Source organism: Somniosus microcephalus, unplaced genomic scaffold (assembly GCF_052327205.1).
Source record: "Somniosus microcephalus isolate GS21.2 unplaced genomic scaffold, FLI_Smic_1.0 unresolved_chr1, whole genome shotgun sequence".
NCBI lineage: Eukaryota > Metazoa > Chordata > Chondrichthyes > Squaliformes > Somniosidae > Somniosus > Somniosus microcephalus.
This window is the reverse complement of record NW_028225179.1, coordinates 107,748,526-107,770,420: the sequence shown is the minus strand read 5'-3', so window position 1 is coordinate 107,770,420 and position 21,895 is coordinate 107,748,526. Positions and strand designations below refer to the sequence as shown.

The window sequence follows — 21,895 nt, the reverse complement described above, 5'->3', positions numbered from 1 at the left end:
CTTGCACTGTCCCATCTTGCGCCCAGGACACAGACTGTAAAGCCGATGGTTCTGGTGCTGCGCTCTGCGACCCACCTGTCGAAGATGGCTCCAACCCCGGCGCTGTGCGCACTGTTCCGGTGCACATGGAGTCCAGTGGCGAGCAGGATCCCATCCTTCACCGTTATTGATCGATGCGAGAACGAGGCTATCAGGAGTTCATTCCAGCCTGAAAGGACAAAATAAGACACAGCGTCAACAAGCACCCAGATACCAGGGACAGGACTGCAAGGAAGACAAGATTCATGGCGGCATCTGCTCCGGCCACGGCTCAATCTTCCCCAGGACTGCAGAATTCTGCAATTCCCTACAGTCCACCTACAATCTTCATGCGTTTAAAATCCAATCCTGGCATCGTCACTACCTCTTGATAAACCTGCCCTTTCCTGTCTTCTCAAGCTTGGCGGGGCGACCTGTGCCCTCGGCTTTCACCTCGGTTTACCATCGTCACTGGATCCTGGAACTCCCTCCCTAACAGCACTGTGGGAGTGCCTTCACCACACGGACTGCAGTGGTTTAAGGGGGCGGCTCACCACCACCTTCTCAAGGGCAATTAGGGATGGGCAATAAATGCTGGCCTAGCCACATCCCGTGATTGAATAAATTAAAAAAGGAGGCCACTCGGTCCGTTGTGCCTGTGCCGGCTCTTTGGTAGACCTACCAAATTAGTCCCGCTCCCCCTGCTCTTTCTCCATAGCCCTGCATTTTCCCTTTTCAATTATTTATCCAATTCCCTTTTGAAAGTTACTATTGAACCCGCTTCCACCACCCTTTCAGGCAGTGCATTCCAGATCACGACAAGTCGCCGAGTAAATGAACATTCTCATCTCCCCTCTGGAGCATTGACTATATGGGGGAGGTGCTCTGGAGCCTTGGCTCGTGGAGGTGGGGCAGAGTTATTGCCCAGGTGCTCAAGTGTTGTGATGACTGCAGCCGGTGCCAGCGACCTATTTGACGAGGCCGGCCGTCACCTTCTTGAGGGGCAACTTGGGACGGGCAAAAAATGCCAGCCTTGCCAGCAACAACCAAAACCCAAGAATGAATAATAACACCCGGCCCCATCAGCTGGACTTCTCCTGTGCCCTGATTCAGGAGATCCAGTCCATTTGGGGATGGTGATGGATCAGTCGATGCAGACAGTCAGTGGATACAAGGATAAGTCCTCCTTGACCAGCGCCAGGGTCACTGGCCTCAACATCCACCCACTCCATCACCGGCACACCATGTATTAACTGCAGGACGCAGTGCAGAAACTGGCCCAGGTTAGTTCAACAGTGTGCCCGCTCCCCAATCAACCACCTAGAAGGACATGAGAATCAATATTGTGGGACCACCACCGGCTCCAAGTCACACACCATCCCGCCTTGAAAATATGCCATTGTCCCTTCACTGCCTTTGGGTCAATATTCAGGAACTCCCTACCCAACGCTAATGTGGGAGCACCTTCACCACACGGACTGCAGCGGTTCAAGAAGGCAGCCCACCACCACCTTCTCAAGGGCAATAAATGCCAACGTCACCCATACCCCAATAACAAATGTTTGAAAAAATGTCCAGTTTTCCCTTGGTCCAAATCTGGAGAAGGAGCCATTATCTGGGAGGAGCAATTAACAAAATGTCTGGCGGGTGCGAGGAACGAAGGAACCAGAGACCCAGCCCAAGAGCTGTACCCCATGGGAAACCCCTGCAACCCAGAGGGATAACCACCCACCCACCACCCCCCCCCCCCAACCTCGATCTGTCTTGAGTCAGTCTACAACTACCCGAGGCCATCAAGTGTCAAAATCAAAACTCACTGCCCCATTGGCACCTCTTAACTCAACACTTCAGGTGCACCGTCCACCTCCCAGTTCCCTTCCAAGTCGCACATCATCCTGACCTGGAAATATATCGCTGTTCCTTCATCATCGCAATCCTGGAACTCACTCCCTAACAGCACTGTGGGAGTACCTTCACCACACAGACTGCAGTGGTTCAAGAAGACAGCTCACCACCACCTTCTCAAGGACAAATAGGGATGGGCAATACATGCTGGCCTTCCCTGCGATACCAGTATACCAAGAATGAATAAGAGAACAATTAATTCCAGGATCTGGACACATCACCTCCCTCGATATTTCTACAATCTACAGCCTTTCAAAATCCAAGTGTGGCATTACCCCCTCGCTATTTCCTTCTCTACATCCCCTCTTATCATTGCCCTTCCAGTACCGTGACTCGAGGCTTCACCTAGGATGCTCAGCAGGAGGAGAGCGAATTCCTGGTGCGGCCTGAGCATCTCCTGGTGCCGGGAGAGTGCATGATAGGAGCCGGCTGGCCAGCCCACACTGGCAGGTTGGGCTGAAGTGAAGCAGGAGGCCCCGCAGACTCCTCCCCGCCTCCCCCCGCACACAACAAAACCCCCCCTCACCTGCTCTCAACAGGATGACCTGATCGTCCAGCGGGAGGTCGGAGAAATGCGGGATTCGCTTCGCCCACTCCACCAGCGTGAAGAGCTGCTTGTCCGCAGCCTGGCAGATGTTCGTCACCGGGTCGTTGGGCTGTGGAAAGAGGGGAGAAAGATATTTGCGATTATACGGCATCTCAAAGCGCTTCATACAGTGAGTTATGTTTAACCGAGGGGCATCACAAAGCGCTTTACAGCCAATGAAGTACTGTTTGAAGTCTAGACATTGTGCGCACAGCAAGATCCCACAAACAGCAATGTGATAATGGCCAGATAATCTGTTTCGGTGTTCAGTGAAGGGATAAATATTGGTCCAGGACGCCGGGCAGAACTGCCCGGCTCTTCTTCGAAATAGTGGCCGTGGGATCTTTTACATCCACCTGAGAGAGCAGACAGGGCCTGGTATAAGGTCTCATCCGAAAGACGGCACCTCCGACAGTGCAGCTCTCCCTCAGTAGTGCACTGGGAGTGCCAGCCTGGATTATGTGCCCAGGTCTCTGAAGTGGGGCTTAAAATGCACATGTAAGAAACATCCACACAGCATAAATAAGTCCCACATCTCAACTCGGCATGGAACAGTAAACCATGCCGCACCATGTGTTGGGGCCATGCTCAAAACAAACGTCTGCATCAGTGAGTTAACAAACTTCCTTCACTGGTGCCACCTGCCCTCGAATCAAGACCAGAATAAGATGCCAACTCCCTCTCTACCAGCTGGATGGGCCCTTTGCAAGTTGCAGTCTCCAGCTTGCAGAGCCTGTTGGGCGACAGCTCAAAAGTGTCCACAGGCGAGCACTCACCCACAGCCATGCTCGGTTTGGGGAGCGGAGGGGTTTGCTCTAGTGTGAAGAAGTGCCGCAGGGCGGAGGGAGGGAGAGCCGAGGGAGCACGGCACGAGTTGGGATTGCTTCATGTTGACACCGAAGACGTTGGGTGAAGATGTCCCCTCATCCGGAGCAAACGGGCAAACCCGCCCTGCACACGTAGGCTTACAACGCATCCAACCACAACCAGATAGAACCTACCCACGGCCTGAAGCGACCTGTGTGTCGACATCGGAACATAGGAACGGGAGGAGGCCATGCTGCCCCTCCAGCCTGCTCGGCTGTTCAATGAGATCATAGCTGATCTGCATCTTCACCCCATCTACCCGGCCTGGCTCCATAAATCGGTTTTGCTCGGGTGTCGCTGTGAAAGCGGAAGTGTGACCTGGACGAGAGGACTGGTCTGAATCCGCAGTGCGTGACTGACGAGCGGTGTCAGTCCCGCCCTACAGTCCCAGCTTACACCCTCTCCGTCTGGGCTTGGCACTCAGTTCAGGGCGACGCAGGTTTTCAAACGTGCCCAGGTGGGTCTCTGATTGCTTCGCGAGCACTTTATAAAGCTGGCACCGAGTCTTGAATGTTACACGAAGCCAAACCCCGCACGCCGACGTTCAATTGACACAGCTGGGGGGCCGCAGACTCTCGGCACGTGTGGTGACACTCGCACACTCTGGGACAGAAGGGCTCCTGGCCGGCAATCAGAGTCAGGCACGGCCTGCAGTATAACTGCAGCTGCAGATCCGACTGTTGTACCAGGCCGGTAGCGCAGCAGAACATCAGCCTTACTGAAGAGATAAGAGAGAATTAATCAGACGGGGGTGGGGGAGGGAGGGGGTTTGGAGGAGGGATAGAGAAGGAAAGCAGTGCAAAGGAAGATGTGGCAGTCTGTGTTAGTACAAGTGAGTTGTCCAACTTTTTAACCTCAACACTGTAACTCACCCTTAATATCCATTATTCTCTATATACACCCCCGAACCCCTCGATTAGATTCCAGCCTGTAACTCACTCCTGGGTATCCATTGTTCTATATATAAACCATCCAAATCCCTCGATTAGACTCCAGCCTGTAACTCACTCCTGGGTATCCATTGTTCTATATATAAACCATCTGAATCCCTCGATTAGACTCCAGCCTGTAACTCACTCCTGGGTATCCATTATTCTATATATAAACCATCTGAACCCCTCAAATATTGGTTCTTTGTGGATCTTGCTGCCCAGTCGATTCTGCTCAATCTATGACCCAACAATGCACTCCACGCAAAAACCCTCAGACGTGATGCACTGGAGATACAAGACACGGTAACACACAAGTATTGTATAAAATTACTATGGACAGACCCTCTCCTTTACCCATTCAGCTTGCTGCTCCCTTTTCAATCTCTTCACAAGCAGCTGACTGACTCAGGAGAAAGATGCCGCTGTCCATTTGCCAACTCTCCGAGTCCAGGCCAAGCCTCCTTAGTCACATGGGCAACAGGAGATGGAAAGCTGCAAACCCCCCCCCCCCAGCCAATCTCTCTCCCCCACCACCCCATGTCATCTATCTCCTCTGCTAACCCTTGTCGATGTCTGGCTAAATGAGCTTTAAGCCTTCATCGAAGTTTCTCAAACTGGAACCCAGTAAGAATGGAGAGGCGCAGTAATGCACTGAACCCTGTTGGATGGAGGCTTGAAGTCAGATAACCTGAGCCTTACCGTTAATCTTTTAATTGAAGGTTATTCAGAACACTCGCATTTTCAATTCCCTTGATGACTCGTTAACATTGCATAGCTGTTTTAATGAGTTCACTCGACTGGGGCAGAAGGGAGAAAGAACAATTGCTCCCTCCTTCCATCTTCGTGGATCCTGCCCTCTAAAACTACAGTGCAGCGTCGATAAATCGGTGGCGAAATCTCAGCGCTTGATGCTTTGCAGATGTGACGATGCTGGAAATCAGGAGCTCAATCTGAAAGAGTTTACAGCCTGAGCTCCCCCTCTTCCTAGGTGGGACTGACTACGGGACAGCGTGAAAAGATTTCACCTCGTCTGGGGCTCCACCCACCTTTCTCTGCCACATTCCCCAGGCCACGGGAGCGTTCTCCTCATGGTCAGATTTTTCACGCTTCCCTCCACATCTGCTGTTCTGCTGGAACCATTTACACCTCCTCTGGAATCATCTTTCGTTTCTTTACTTGCCCCAGTACGACCGCCCGCCCCCCCTTTTTACCTTGCACCAGCATCCTTTTTTTAAATCTAATCACTTCTACACTCCAACCTACTCCCCCCCCTTTGTTCTTCCTCTCCTCCCCTTTCCCTGCCTCCGTACTTGCTTAAAACCTGTTCCATCTCAAAAATCTTCCAGTTCTGATGAAAGGTGAATGACCAGAAACATTAACTGTTTCTCTCTCCACAGGGCCTGACCTGCTAAGTGTTTTTCCCGCATTTTCTGTTTTGATTTCACCCAGTTGTTCAGAATCTTACTCTAATTCTGCCCTCTTGAGCATCCCTGATTATGATCGCTCAACCTTTGGTGGCCGTGCCTTCTGTTGCTGAGGCCCTAAGCTCCGGAATTCCCTGCCTAAAGCTCTCCGCCTCTCTACCTCTCTTTCCTCCTTTAAGACGCTCCTTAAAACTTACCTCTTTGACCAAGCTTTTGGTCACCTGTCCTAATTTATCCTTATGTGGATCGGTGTCAAATATTTGGTCTTAAAATACTCCTGTGCGACACCTTGGGACGTTTTACTATGTTAAAGGCGCTATATAAATACAAGTTGTTATTACAGCACAGGAGGAGGCCATTCAGCCCATCATGCCTGTGCCGGCTTGCTGCTGCTTGATTGATTGACAATACCCTCTCCACACAGACGACAATGCTTTGCAGATGAATAATACCCTTCTGAGACCCTCACTCCCAAAGCAAGGTCGGTCTGTCCTGTACGTTATCCGGAGACTATGCCCTTCAAGAGTCATTTGAGTAGGGGGATCTTCATTCAGTTATAAATTGCGACAATCTAGGCTCTTCAGTCATAACTAATATCCAATAGCATTCTATTGAAGTTCAGCAATACTCTTTCTAGTGTCTGCTGTGGCTCAGTTGGCAACACCCTCACCTCTGAGTCAGAAGGTTGAGGGTTCAAGTCCCGCTCCAGAGACTTGAGCACAAAAATCTAGGCTGACACTCCAGTGCAGTGCTGAGGGAGTGCGGCACTGTCGGAGGTGCTGTCTTTTGGATGAGATGTTAAACCAGACTGGTTCCTGGGATGCGGGGATTGTCCTAAGAGGACAGATTAGGCCTGTATTCACTAGAGTTTAGAAGAATGAAAGGTGACCTCATTGAAACATACAAAATTCTTACAGGGCTTGACATAGTAGGTGCAGTGAGGATGATTCCCCTGGCTGGGGAGTCCAGAACCAGGGGTCACAGTCTCAGAATAAGGGGTCAGCCATTTAGGACTGAGATGAGGAGAAATTTCTTCACTCAGAGGGTGGTGAATCTTTGGAACACTCTACCCCAGAGGGCTGTGGAGGCTCAGTCATTGAGTATATTCAAGAGAGAGATCGATAGATTTTTGAACATTAAGGGAATCAAGGGATACGGGGATAGTACAGGAAAGTGGAGATGAGGTCGAAGATCAGCCATGATCTTATTGAATGGCGGAGCAGGCTCAAAGGGCCAAATGGCTGACTCCTTTTTATACTCCATATTTCTTATGTTCTAAACATCTGCTCTCTCAGGTGGATGTAAAAGTTTCTACATCACTATTTCGAAGAAGAGCAGGGGAGTTCTCCCCGGTGTCCTGGCTAATATTTATCCCTCAATCAACATCACTAAAACAGATTATCTGGTCATTATCACATTGCTATATGTGGGAGCTTGCTGTGCGCAAACTGGCTGCCGCATTTCCTACATTACAACAGTGACTACGTTTCAAAAGTACTTCATTGACTGTAAAGCTCTTTGGGAGGTGCAGTGGTCGTGAAAAGCGCGATATAAATGCAAGTCTTTCTTTTTTCAAATTACATGCCCAGCAGTAGCTGGTGTGCCGGAACAGTTAACAATTGGATCCAAACACCGAGGTACTGTTAGAATTTAAAATTCTCATCCTTATTTTCAAATCCCTCCATGGCCTCGCTCCTACCTATCTCTGTAACCTCCTCTAGCCCTACAACCCCTCCGAGATCTCTGCGCTCCTCCAATTTTGGCCTCTTGCGCGTCCCCCGATTTTCATCGCTCCACCATTGACGGCCCTGCCTTCAGCTGCCTGGGCCCTAAGTTCTGGAATTCCCTCCCTAAACATCGGCAGCAAGTATGGTGGTGGTAGCAGTACGTGGACAACAAAGTTTTCGGACGCAGGTTTTGGGAATGCGCCCCCTCCCTGTTTATATACAGTAGAATCTATCATGGAAGAAAAATCAAAGTCAGCCATATTGGTGATGGCTGGCGCCTCGGGTCCTGCGGTCAGGACCACTCACCTTGGGCCAATGCTTTCTGGAAATGGGGGTCCGCTACTCATCGGGGACTGATCACCACAGTGCAGTCCATTTGCAGCTGGGCAAGAGGAACGCGATCACCTTTTGCTTTTTCGGGCATCCAGCTGAAGCGGTTTGGCTGCCTCTTGTTTGATTTCCACCCCCCACCACCCCCGCACTGCACACCCGAGGGTTGGCAGAACTGGCCACGAGCGGGCTGGCGTACAAGGAGGTTTCACGCCGACAGCCTCCAAGAGTCTCGCATCTGGGATCATGAACAGAGCTGCTGGCATTTCTCCCCCCCCCCACCACCCACCCACCCCCTCCCAAAAAAAAGACCCACAACTGGGGCACCTTCTGTGGTGCCAATCGCGCAGGGAGAATGATGGAGAGCTCAAGCTGCATTGTCAGGCCGAGGTCCACTCGTGATACAATCTAACCCAGAGGAGTGCGGAACTAGCAAGCCCTGTGCCAACTCTGCACGAGGCTGTTCTCAACTGATGAACCTCCCTAATGCACTCAGGATCTACTCTGGGACGCGAGGCACTGTTACAGGGTGCTTGGATGAGGCAATCATCTTGACGTGTCAGGAAGGCGTGGACACGGAACCAAATGGGCTAACCTTATATTGTTGTTTGACGCCCTTTACATTGAGAGATTGGGCTTCTCTGGAGTTTAGAAGAATGAGAGGTGATCTCATTGAAACATACGAGATTCTGAGGGGATTGACAGGGTAGATGCTGAGAGGTTGTTTCCCCTGGCTGGAGAGCCTAGAACTAGGGGGCATAGTCTCAGGATAAGGGGTCAGCCATTTAAGACTATGAGATGGAATTTCTTCACTCAGAGGGTTGTGAATCTTTGGAATTCTCTGCCCCAGAGGGTTGTAGAGGCTCAGTCTTTGAGTATATTCAAGGTTGAGATAGATTGATTTTTGGACTCGAGGAGAATCAAGGGATATGGGGATCGGGCGGGAAAGTAGAGTCGAGGTCGAAGATCAGCCATGATCTTATTGAATGCCGGAGCAGGCTCGAGGGGCCGTATTGCCGACTCCTGCTCCTAATTCTTATGTTCTTATGTACTCCGGGTCGAATCTTCTTCCCCCCTCCCCTTGCAATCTACAAAGCTTTTCATTCCCAAACTTTGCATCAACTCATTCTGCTTCTTCACACAGTTGCCCTTCCTCATATTCTTTTCAATCTTACTCATGTTCTGACAACAGAGATTGGCCCTTCCTCTAGGTTCCCCACTCTATAACCCATCAGCATTAGAGTAAACACTCTACTCAAGGGAAGTGGCACCCACTATTCCAACACCATCTAAACACACAGTATGTATCTGTAATATATTAATTTTACTACGAATGCCTCACATTCCTCATTTGGGCATCGCCATTTTGCAACATAAAGTCACGCCCACAGTTGCACACTTCTGCCACTGGTTGAAGAAAGAGCGCCACCTCTGGAGGAGGTAAGTACAACAGGCATTACCCTTGCAGCATTGGCCATAGATTCCCCAAGTACTTGAGGTGTAAGGACATTACCAATTCAGTAACTTCAATGCATAACTAGTGGATGTCCCATCATGTTCCATGGGTAAGAGAATAAGTCTCCCCTCTTAATTACCTCTATCGCATTTGCATTGCTGTTTCTCTATCTGTCCCCGTCGCCCTTTCTCTCACCTCTTTTTTGTTTCTCTCTCTGGCATCTTCTACTTAGAAACGTGGAATCATACAGCACAGGAGGCGGCCATTCGGCCCATCGTGCCTGTGCCGGCTCTTTGGTCGAGCGATCCAATTAATCCCACTCCCCCGCTCTTTCCCCATAACCCTGTGATGTTTTTCCCTTCAAGTATTTATCCAATTCCTTTCTGAAAGTTACTATTGAATCTGCTTCCACCGCCCTTTCAGGCAGTGTGTTCCAGATCACAACAACTCGCAGTGTAAAAAAAAATAAGATTCCTCATGTCACCTCTGGTTCTTTTGCCAATCACCTTAAATTTGTGTCCTCTAGCTACTGACCCTTCTGCCACTAGAAACAGCTTCTCCTTATTAACTCTCAAAATCTTTCATGATTTTGAACACCTCCATCAAATCTCTTGACTTTCTCTGCTCGAAGGAGAACAATCCCAGCTTCTCCAGTCTAACCACATAACTGAAGTCCCTCATCCCTGGTCCCATTCTGGTAAATCTCTTCTGCACCCTCTCCAAGGCCTTGACTTCTGTCATTTTCTTTAGTTCTTTCCTTTCAGATGGGAGTCAGTGGGTGGGGCGGTATGGCCAGGAAAACGACTACCAAGTACCGCAGACTACATTTTCCAGTAGAGGTTGGAAGGAGAATGTGGCTCCCTAGGGGCTTGCTGCCCAAGCATCACCTGTGCTTTCCCCCACGCCCTCACTCCCATCATGCCCCATTCTGCTACCCATTGCTATTCCTACCTCTTCCCTTTGAACTATCAACAGACACTATATTCGCTCCTCCACTCTCCTCTATTATCAGTCTGCTTAGCCTTAACCTTCCATCCACTCAGTCCTCATATAATCCCCCCCCCCCCCCCCCCCCACCAAACCAGGGTGCATGGGGGGAGGACAGAGGCCCACTCTCTTGCCTCTCCTGTTTTCCCCCAGCGATACTTTTGATTGCTTTCAAAATTCAACCGAGCGGTTCTCTTTTCTTTTAAGAAGTCAAATTAGCATAAGGAAAGACTATTTGTCTGCTTTTCTCTCTCTGTTGCTTTGCCTGCCTCACTGCTGGTTGTAATTAAAATATTTAGAATTTCTGTCCACAAAACAGGTGATAATTAGAAGTTTTCTGTTTGCTCAAAATTTGTTTTGTTTTTGAAAACTGATGAAGGAAAAACATTCTCTCTCTCAGCTTATTACACTTTCTAAAGTTTATAGAACACAAGAGAAAAGCTACAGCAGGTGTGTAATCATTACAACGTCATCTCTTTTTTAAAAACAGAGAAAAAGCATTCCAATATAAACCTTACCTGACTAAAGCGCTTAAAATTTACCCTCAAGCTATTACGCTAACATTTTTGAAAACCGAGTAGAAACCGCTGGAAACTGAAGAAAAATATATACTGATGTATCCGGAGAAATTGGGTACAATGCACATACTAAGCCTGGCCAATTTCCATCCAGCTAAAAGTACAGCCAACTACTAAATCCAAGCCCAGGCTTTTGGAAGCAGCTGAGGCCTTCAATGGAAAAGTCCAATCAAGGTATTAAAATACACAAACAGGGGGAGGAGGAGGGGGGGAGGGGGGAGTGGGGCAAGGAGCAGGAGGTTGAGGAGGAAGAGGAGTGGGTTGAGTACGCTGTGGAGCTGGGGCGTTTCTGGAAGAGACGGCCCCAGTCTCCAGGGTGTCATCGGGGGCTCCTCGCAAATAAGTCAGCATCAAAGTGGCCACCTGTCCTGCCCCCCAAACCGTTGCACCTAGATCTCGAAACAGGACAACCCTACCTCGCAATGCAATATTGAGGATCTAACCGCCCCCTCCCTCCCCCTCAGTTACTGCAACAAAAAAAACATGAAAGAAAGGGAGTTACTTTTTTGGCTGTTATCACACGACGAATGACTGTGGCTTGGGGCTCGGCGTCAGCGAGTACTTGAGAAATCGCATCGATCTGATGGCAGAGAGACGGAAGTTAGGAGCAGAATGGAAATGGGATTAAACACAAGTTAAAAGTCAGGACCAGCGCGCGGACTCCCGAGGGCAGCCCATCTGCGGGGACAGCCAGCCAGGCTGGCAAGCTCCAGGGACAGTGGTGGGAAATGCTCCTTCGATCCGGTTCAACTCTCAAAATGGCAGCTCAGCTCCCCACAGAACTGCCTCGGCCGGGCGGGAGAGGAGGTGGGTGATCGAAATCGGAGGCCTTCCCTTCGAAGTCGAATCCCGGGCGCCCATTCAGCTGATTGAAGCTGTGCTTTTTTTTAACCAAGAGCTGCTTAAAGAACATAAGAATTAGGAGCATGAGTAGGGCACACAGCCCCTCGAGCCTGCTCCACTAGTCAATAAGATCATGGCTGAACTGCTGCATCAACTACACTTTCCCGCCCAATCCCTTGACTCCCTTAGTGCCCAAACATCTATCGATCTCTGTCTTGAATATACTCATAGACTGAGCATCCACAGAGGTAGAGAGTTCCAAAGATTCACAACCCTCAGTGAAGAAATTTCTCCTCATCTCAGTCCTAAATGGCCGACCCTTTATCCTGAGACTCGGACCCCTGGTTCTAGACTCTCCAGCCAGGGGAAACAACCTCTCAACATCTACCCCGTCAAGCCCTCTAAGTATTTTATACGTTTCAATGCAATCACTTCTCATTCTTCTCCAGAGAGTATAGGCCCAATTTACCCTCATAGGTCAGCCCTCTCATCCCAGGAATCAATCTAGTGAACCTTCGTTGTACCCCCTCTAAGGGAAGTTTATCCTTCCTTAGGTACGGAGACCAAAACTGTGCACAGTACTCCAATGTGGTCTCACCAAAGCCCTGTATAATTGCAGCAAGACTTCCTTACTGTTATACTGCAACCCCAACTGCTTTGATGAGTTCTGCCCTATCCTCTCCCCAACATGGGCAAGCTTTCCTAATGAAGGATACTCCACTTGGTGTACAAACTGGGAACTGACAGCAGGCAGTTAGCTTGGGGAGGGGGTGTAGGAGCCCTCTGTGTTAGGCAGTCCAACCACTGGTGGAGACTCAGGGGGTGGGGTAAGAGTGGAATCCGAGGCGCCACACAGCCAGCAGGTAAACCAAGCCCTCAGCTGGAGAGTCCTAGCTACTCGCGATGCCAGCAAGTTCAGCTACTGGTGAAGATGGGCGGGGGGTGGGGCGGGGTGGAAAAGGGGCGATTTCCTCCCGGCAGTCTAGTCCAAGATTGGGATGAAAAGGAACCCCACAGACAGGCAAAGGAACAATGTGCATGTGTGTGGGGCAGTGCGAGTCTATGGGGCAGTCCTGCAAAATCAAGTGTGGGCAGGAGGCGGGTGCAATGGGCAGTCCTGGGCTCAGAGAACCCCAATCTGTCGTGCTGGGAGGTCAGCGTAGTAACGGATAGTTGGCCACCTGGGAGCCTATGACAGATATATACAGACAGTTAGATGGGTCACTATTACCACAGAACAGACATTTCAATGCAGCTCTCCAGCCTTCAACAATAACAGTACATACAGTGCGGCTCAGCTGAAATCTAAGCACTTTTATCACAGTTTGTCCATAAGTGGGTATCTGCACCGTCAGGGTGTTACTGAGGCACAGGGGTCAGAAGGCCCTGGGTTCAAACCCTATTCTAGTCTCAGCGCATTGGTGTTCGGTGTAGATGTGAGTGTTCTTGCTCAGGCCAACATCCCCAGCATCGAAACTTTGCCGACGCTCGATCAGCTCCGATGGACAGGACACATCGTCCGCATGCCCGATACGAGACTCCCAAAACAAGCGCTCTACTCGGAGCTCCGACACGGCAAGAGAGCCCCAGGTGGGCAGAGGAAACGCTTCAAGGACACCCTCAGAGCCTCCTTGAAAAAGTGCAACATTCCCACCGACACCTGGGAATCCCTGGCCCAAGACTGCACAAAATGGAGGAGAAGCATCTGGGAAGGTGCCGAACTCGAGTCTCTTCACCGGGAGCAAGCGGAAGCCAAGCACAAGCAGCGCACCCACCGGCCCCTTCAACCACCGTCTGAACCACTTGTGACAGAGACTGTAGGTCCCGCATTGGACTCATCAGTCACCTGAGAACTCATTTTTAATGTGGAAGCAAGTCATCCTCGGTTCCGAGGGACTGCCTAAGAAGTGCGCGCGTAGGTGTGAATGTGTAGGCCTACAAGCATGTGAACGTGTAGATGCGAATGTGTAGGTGTGCGCATGTAGGCGTGTGTAAGCATGTGTGTGTAGGCGTAGGTGTACGCGAGCCAGCCAAGATTTCCTTTTTATACCTTGGATGCATAGCGATTATGGAACAGAACCGAGGTCCTGTTCAGGTGGATGTAAAAGAGATTCCACGGCACTGTTAGAACGGGCACAGAGAGCTCTCCCTGGTGTCCTGGCCCACGTTCCCTTTAAGTTGCGCGGCCCCACGGCGCTCTGCAGCTCCCGCGCAGCCGGCTCACCGGCTTTTAAACAGGAAAAACTGCGCGCGAGTGGTACTTTGAAGGGTCCCCCTACCCAAAAAAAAAAATTAGAGGCAACGTTGGTCCGTCCAACATTCCTCCCTCAACCAATAGCACCACCATTCATCTCAGTGCCATTTGTGGGGGCTCTGGCTGTGCGCAGATTGACTGGCTCGTTTGCCTACCGAACAACAGTGTCTGGAATTCCAAAGGAATCATTGACTGGAATGTCCTGAGGAGGATACGGTGGCAGTTTAATGGACGTTCTTTCTTTTTATATAATGGGTTGCCAGGAACTTCAAGCAGTGCTCCAAATCTGGCCTAATCAATGTCTTGTACAAAGTCAACATCACTTCCTTGCTTTTATGTTCCTGGGACTAGGGACAGGGTCACTGGCAAGGCTTGGAAGCTAAGCAGAGCCAGGCCTGGTTAGTACCTGGAGGGGTGACCATCGGGGAAGACCAGGTGCAGAAGGTCACGGAAGGAGCCCCGGGAGGGGCGGCTGGTGAGCAGGCCCGGGCGTTGGGCTGAAGATTGTCGGACAGGAGGAATGGTGGAAATGGAATGGCGGCGAGCACAGACGCAGCGGCTATTTACGTTTAATGTTAATATTATTTGTACTGGACTCATGGGAGCTTGCAAGATCACATTTCGTTGTTCATGTACTTGTGCATTGTACAATGACAATAAAGTTGAATTATATTCAACACCCCCCTATCTATAAACACATTTGCCTTTTTAAGGCTTTTAAAACCTGCGCTCAAAATTTAAGTATCTACACCCCTATATCTCTCTTATCCTCCACTCCGTTAAGAATTTTACCATTCACAGTATACTTCCAATCATTATTCTTTCCGCCCTTCCCCCCCACCACCGACCCGCAAAAATATACATTTCTCAACACTGAACTGTATCTGCCACCTAACTGCCCACTCCAATAACCTGACCATGTCCTAATGCACGGTTTACCGTGCCTCTAGTTCGGTTTCAAAATACACATTTCTCTACATTGAACTGTATCTGTCATCTAACAGCCCACTCCAATAACCTGACCATGTCCTAATGCACGGTTTACCATACCTCTAGTTCGGTTTCAAAGCTTAACACGATTCCAGTCCGGCCTGAGCCCATATAATTAATACAAATAGAAAACAAGAGGCTTCCAGCACAGGTCCCTGGGGCGTTCCACTCACTACCCATATTCCGCCAGCCCAGCCATCGCTACTCTTCGCATTCCGTCCTCTCTGTCCATACAGCTATATTCTTTTCAATACCACCTGCTTTAATTTATCAGTTTATGTGACACTATGTCAAACGTCTTCTGAAAATCCACTTACACAGCACCCATCACAACCCCTTTCCCTGTATTCTCGGTGATTTCCTCAAGAGCTTCAATTATATTAGTCCAGCATATTGCCAACCCCTGATTAACCCATACCTTTCCAAATGTAACCCACACTTTTCCCAGTCATCACCGATTCTATCCCATATCACGGACTCCAGGGCCTGGAGTTTCCACTTGATTGCGTTGTTTTTTTTTTGGCGCAATTCTCCCGATATCGGCGTAACCGGCGCAAAAGATGGCGGAATTTTAAGCGCAAATTGCGTTCAGTGCAACTCGAGTGTCCGCGATCTTTTGCGTTAGTTTTAAAAACATTCGCATTCCGCCCACAAAACTGCCCACGTCCCCAAGGTGAATTCATCACCACGGCGAGTTTCCGCTAAAGGTGTTCATTTGTGGGCCTTCGAAGAGGCTTCAAAAATTTAGCTGGCTCTTTTAGGCGCAAGGACACCAATAGGTGTGTTTTGAAAGGTTTAGAATGATATTGCATTTAATTCACTATGGAACTGACTGCTCTACCCTAATCTGACTAGAAAATAGTTTTGTATATTTTTTAAAGTCACTTTCAATGATTTAAAATCGGGTTACTCACAGGTGGTAGATTGACAGTGTGATTAAAAATGCTTATTTTTTTGTGATAAACCCATTTTCAGCTGTGTTAAACAAACTGCACCAAGATACCACTCAAATATATCAAGAATTTTTTTAAAGCAAAATTAGTTTAAAAAATGACATTTTAAACCGCTGTCGGATTGCGCTGGTGCATGGCAGATTTTGTGTTCAGCAATTGCGCCCATTCTGAAAAGTGTTTTTTGTCACCCCCCCCCCACCCACTGCTCAAAATCATTTGCATAAAGCAGAATCTCTCCCTCCAGAAATTTATTCAGCACCCAGGCAAGACTGTCCTCCTTTCTGGAACAAGATGCAACAAAGGCCACCTTCCCACCTTTCGGCACAATTCCCCATTCCAAACACTCTTGGGAATGGTTAATGCCTCCACGGTTCCCATCTTTTTTTCCCTCTCCCACCTGCCCAGGTCCCATTGTTTTCCCTCTCCCACCTGCTCGATTCCCATCTTTCCCTCTCCCACCTGCCCAGGTCCCATTGCTTTCCCTCTCCCACCTGGCTGACCACTTCGACAGACAGGAGCTGGGTGCTGTATCGATTCGAAACGGTCTCTATGGTCGGGTGGGCAGGAAAGGTCAGAGCAATGGGACATGGGCAGCACGGAGGGTGCAGACATTATTTGAGGATTGCTGGTCACATGAAAGGTATCCAATTTTTTGTATACCTAAAGTCTTTTATTACACTTCCAGAGAAAAACTGCATAAAGAAAATTCCTACTTTGGGGTCTTTTCTAAAAAGGGATTAAGTTTTTATTTCCAGTTCTTCTGTGCTTTTCTGTATTCAACCCTGAAGAACCATAACCACTACACTACTGCACCCTAGCTTCAACCAGTCTGTACTTACACAGATGACCCCCACTGTCACATCAGTATTACAGCAATGGTATTGTATTGTCAAGGGGTTCTGTATATATTGACTGGTGGTGAGGAAGCTACAATCAATGGCTGTTACAATGCGTCAACATATTTTATTAAAACCAAAAGACCATCCAGGACAAAGCAGCCCGCTTGATCTGCACCCCATTCACCACCTTAAACATTCACTCCTCCCTCCACCACCGGCGTACCGTGGCTGCAGCGTGTTCCATCTACAAGATGCACTGCAGCAACTCACCAAGGCTTCTTCGGCAGCACCTCCCAAACCCGCGACCTCTTCCACCTAGAAGGACAAGGGCAGCAGGCGCATGGGAACACCACCACCTCCAAGTTCCCCTCCAAGTCACACACCAGCCTGACTTGGAAGTATATTGGCCGTTCATCATCACTGGGTCAAAATCCTGGAGCTCCCTCCCTAACAGCACTGTGGGAGTACCTTCACCACACGGACTGCAGCGGTTCAAGGCGGCGGCTCACCACCACCTTCTCGAGGGCAATTAGGGATGGGCAATAAATGCTGGCCTTGCCAGCGACACCCACATCCCACGAATGAATAAAAACTACCCTGCAGAGTGTACCTACATCAAGGCAGCAGTTGGCATCACCTGACTATCACCATTCCGGCCAATGCTGGATATATGATTTTAGACACGGGTATAAATGCTCTGGGCCAGACTTGCCTCCAACACACAACCACAGTCAACACTGACAGGAGAAAGTACAGGATTCGTTCTCATCCTCCTAAATGCAATTCCAAACCAAAAAGGCAAGAGTTCACTTTCAACGGTGCTTGTAACCGCAAATGGGTCACTTTCTGGGATTGAACCTTGTAAAACAATCCGTTCGGAATGACAGTGATAACTGGGGGGACTGGGCGGTGCAGGAGATCAGATGCTGCTCGTCTACCTCTGGGACCTAGCTTCCTGTGTGCTGTTGGGATTTCAGCAGTTCCGGCAGCCTCAACCCCAGTTTCTGGTGGGCCCACCGCACAAAACTGTCTCTAATTGGCAATCTCACCGAGGCCACAGGGTGGAGAGTTGACAAACGTTCCCCTCCAAGTCACACACCATCCCGACTTGGACATGTATTGGCCGTACTTTCATCGCCGCTGGGTCAAAATCCGGGAACTCCCTCCCTAACAGTACCTTCACCACACGGACTGCAGCGGTTCAAGGCGGCGGCCGCCCACCACCACCTTCTCAGAGACAACCAGGGATGGGCAATGAATGCCGATCTCGTCGGTCCATATCCCATGAATGAATTAAAAGAGAAAGTAGAGGGTGCTCCCTGGAGCTTGGGACTAAGGCTCATTGTTGGACTAGACTGGGTGTAGCAGAGATCAGCACCCTGGGACCTCCCCAGTCTCTCTCTGGCCCAAGTTACACGCTGCCATTACCAAACAAAAGCTCTAATTGCAGCACTTCAAGAGACTGCAGAGCAGCCGGCATCACAGGCAGATATCTGAGGGGCAGACGAGGCCTTTAGAGTGGGTTTCAGTGTGGCTGTTATCAGTGGCATTCGGGGAGAAAGCAGGAAGATTTGCAGAACACGACTCACACCATGTGTTTTGCCCTGGAGGGTAAATGCAAGGTTTCATGTGGAACAGGGCGATGTAGTGCCAAGTGAAGCAGGCTGGGGGGTAACAGGTGACTTTGGGTCAATGCTTGCCATCACTGGGGGCTTCTTCCCTCATGTCTGGAACATAGAAACAGGAGCAGGCCATTCGGCCCCTCGAGCCTGTTCCACCATTCAATGAGATCATGGCTGATCTGTATCTTAACCCCATCCACCGGCCTTGGCTCCAGAACCCTAAATACCCAGGGTTGGCAAAAATCTACCGATCTCAGATGTAAAATTATTCATAGAGCTGGTCTCTACTGCTTTTTGTGGGAGCGAGCTCCACAATTGTAACACCCTTTGTGTGAAGAAGTGTTTCTTAACTTCTCTCGTGAATGGCCTGGCTCTGATTTTAAGGTGATGTCCCCTTGTCCTGGACTTCCCCCACCAGCAGAAAACATTTCTCTCTATCTTATCCTATCAATTCCTTTCAAAATCCTGAGAAACCTCAGTCGGGGTCTGTTGTAGACTAATTGATCGCTGTGATCAGCCAACAACTCCATTATCGCTGTATTGTGCGACTACCAGGATTGTAGCATCGATGGACTTGGGTCAAGCAACTCCTATAGAACACGAAACTCCCAGGTACAATCCCCACTCTCAGTGGGGTTAGCTGACCTCGGCCAAAGAGTAGGATGGCGAGCTCTCTAATTCGCCCGAGCGAGGGAAGGCGGGGAAGGTCCCACGTGGTTTCTGCACCACATCACCATCTGTGGTGACCATCTGCTGGAAAGCAGATGTGAGAGAAAGTTGTCATAAGCCAAGCCTGCTCCGTGCCCTCAGGAAGGACGGGCACAGCACCAGGCTCAGGCTCTTGAACTTCCCGCAGTTGAATACCCTGCCCACAGGCGGCGTCTGGGGTCACGCATGAAGAGCGGCCCCTTGGGTGAGGGAACCAGAGGGCGGCTGGTGCCCGGGGAACCGCGTGCCCGAACCTTCAGTGCGCAGGGTGGGGAAACCAAATCTGCTCTGTCCTTAGCAGTGCCATGTACTAATAAACTTTCCCGGGCCGCCCCCCACCTCCTGTAGCTGGTCCAGTGTTGTGCCCCTTCAAACTCCAACCCTCCCCCAACCCAAGATAAAGAATTCTCCACACACAGCCATTTAAGCAGCGCTATGTGCTCGGTACCGCTTTGCCCCTATGGGCCAGGCAAGCCCCAGCACACCCCTTCCCCCTGCCCCTGTTAGATGGGGGGCAACTGCTACCGAATCAGTTGGCATTACAAGTCAGCAGAGAGACCGGGTCCCGTTAGCTCGCTCTAACTTTAGCTAAGAGAAACGTCAGCAGTCTGGGGCGGTTGTTCAGTGGCGGGGGGCGGGGGGGAGGGGGGCAGAGCACACACAGACCAATCAGCTGAGAGATTTATTCCCCCAGCACACTGCAGTCAAAATCCTCATCTTGAAATTCAACCCACTGCATGGCCTTACTCCACACTGCCTTTACAACCGGCTCCAGCCGCATATCCCAGCTCCCCACTCCTTTGCTCTCCCCCACTCCCCCCCACTTCCTCCCTCTCTTCCCCCAGTCACTCTCTCCCCCCAGCTCCCTCCCATCACCTCCTTCCCTACCACTCACTCCCTCCATCTCCACCAGTCCCCATCTCCCCCACCACCCCTCCTTCCCTTCCACTCTGCTCCTCCCACGCCCTCTCCCTCACCCTCCCCCTTTTCCTTCCCTCGCTGCTCTGTTCCTTCCCCTCCAGCTTTTTCCCTCCCCTCCCTGCTCCTTGCCTCCCCCTCCGCTCCTTCCTTCCCCTCCCTGCCCCTCTCCACCTTCCTGCTCCTTCCCTCTCATTCCGCTCCTCCTCCCACTTTCCGCTCCCTCCCTCCACCTTCTTTCACTCTCCCTTCCTCCTTCTACCCCCTACTCCAATATCTGTGTGGAGACCTCTAGCCGCCACACCCCTGCGCTGCCGCATCTTCGGCCTAAACCGCCTTGCTCTGGCAGCCTCTGTCCCCCATCCTCTAAACGCGCCTTGAAAGATAGCGCTCTGCAACCATTGATCTTCGCTCGCGTCCTGCTCCGACCTATGCAGTGCCTCCCATCAAAGAGGTGCTCTGTAGAAGCTGAAATAACTGCCTGAGTCACACTCCAAGACGAGGAGTTGGAGAGACAGCAAACACACCGTCAAGTCACGGGGAGGAGGGCACAAGTGGTTAAGCTACCCAATTAAATAGCTTGCGGCATATCAAGGATGGACAACCCTACCCTAAGCAACTTCTCCCAGGCCCCCAGGAGCCGGTCCACCAAACTCGCCTGTTCTTTCAAGGGCAGGAGCGAGCAGGATCACAGCCCAGAGGACACACGGTAGATGCATTGAGCCCCACCCCCTGGCCTGTACCTCCACCCTCACCACGCCACTCTTACCGAGGTCACGTCACTCCCCGCCCCGTCGGCATGCAGCTCCGTTTTCTGCTCCACGGCGACCTCGGCTTCGAGGATTTTCTCCACCGGCATTTCGTCGTTGGCCCCGCTCGTGGACTCCACCTCTTCGCCCCTCTCTCTGCTCCTCTGTCTCTCCTCCTGGACGGCTGGGGAAAGGAGCAGAGCTATCGAATCGGACAGGAATACACAGCGAATGAGTTAGGGCAACGTGTACATACTGGGGCAATGGGGGAGGGAGGGAGGGGGTGGGAGGGAGAGGGAGTGGGAGGGAGAGGGAGGGGAAGTGCAAGTGCGTGACTGTTGGGCGGAAACAAGAGCGAGCACGGTTTGTCGCGTTCAACACAGGCAGATAGCCTGTCGACATGCGGCGCTCACATCATGGACGACGGCCAATTGGGTAATGTTCCCAGTGTCTGTGGAACAGTGTCCCAGCACAGGCCTGAGAACAGGCACAAAACAACATTTTCATATATGTTCACAAGCTAACCTAGTTTGAATTAACTTTAAACTACAGGTTAAAAAAAAAACAAAGTGGATTAAAACAAAAAAAAAAGGTGCGGACATTCCTACTGTACTTCCGTGGGAGAGCGCTGAAGGGTCAGCTAAGGGGAATGAGACCTTTGTACAGCACGGGACGGGACGGGATTGATCAGCGGGCCGGTACCCTGACAGCTCAAAGGCTCCATGATGCCAGTGAGGTAACGCGGCTGCCTCTGGGGTTCTTGCAATGACATCGTAGGAGCAAGGCCCTTCCAAGTGCAAGGCCGAGCCATGGGGACCGGTTTCGCCTCGGGGCCGTGGGTTCAAGCCCCGCTCCAGGGACTCGAGCACATAATCCAGGCTGACACTGCCGGTGCAGCGCTGAGGGAGCGCTGCACTGTCGGAGGCGCCGTTTTTCACATGAAACATTAAACCGAGGCCCCGTCTGCCCTCTCAGGAGGACGTAAAAAACCCCTTGGCAGTATTTCAGAGAGGAGCAGGGGAGGTCTCCCCGCTGTCCTGGGGTCAATATTTATCCCTCAATCAGCATCACTAAAGAAGAGAGATTATCTGGTCATTGTCACATTTCTGTTTGTGGGATCCTGCTGTGTAAATTAGCTGCTGCATTTCCTACATTACAACAGTGACTACACTTCAAAGAAAATACTTCATTTGGCTGTAAAAGCTCTTT

At 50.6% G+C, this 21,895-nt stretch overlaps 1 protein-coding gene across 3 annotated transcripts in view; it reads right to left on the bottom strand.

Moving 5' to 3' along the window:
* LOC147095700 (retinoic acid receptor RXR-beta-A-like) overlaps window positions 1–21,895 on the bottom strand; it is a 55,127-nt gene that overhangs the window by 14,412 nt on the left and 18,820 nt on the right. The window contains exons 5-8 of one of the 3 annotated variants that reach the window (XM_085974750.1): window positions 20,707–20,888; window positions 11,313–11,390; window positions 2,450–2,579; window positions 76–208 (exon numbers count right to left, since the gene is read on the bottom strand). In XM_085974750.1, coding sequence (XP_085830876.1) covers window positions 76–208; window positions 2,450–2,579; window positions 11,313–11,390; window positions 20,707–20,888 — 523 coding nt within the window. The remainder of the gene's footprint in view (window positions 1–75; window positions 209–2,449; window positions 2,580–11,312; window positions 11,391–20,706; window positions 20,889–21,895) is intronic. The other 2 variants (XM_085974751.1, XM_085974752.1) reach the window with 2 other exon arrangements.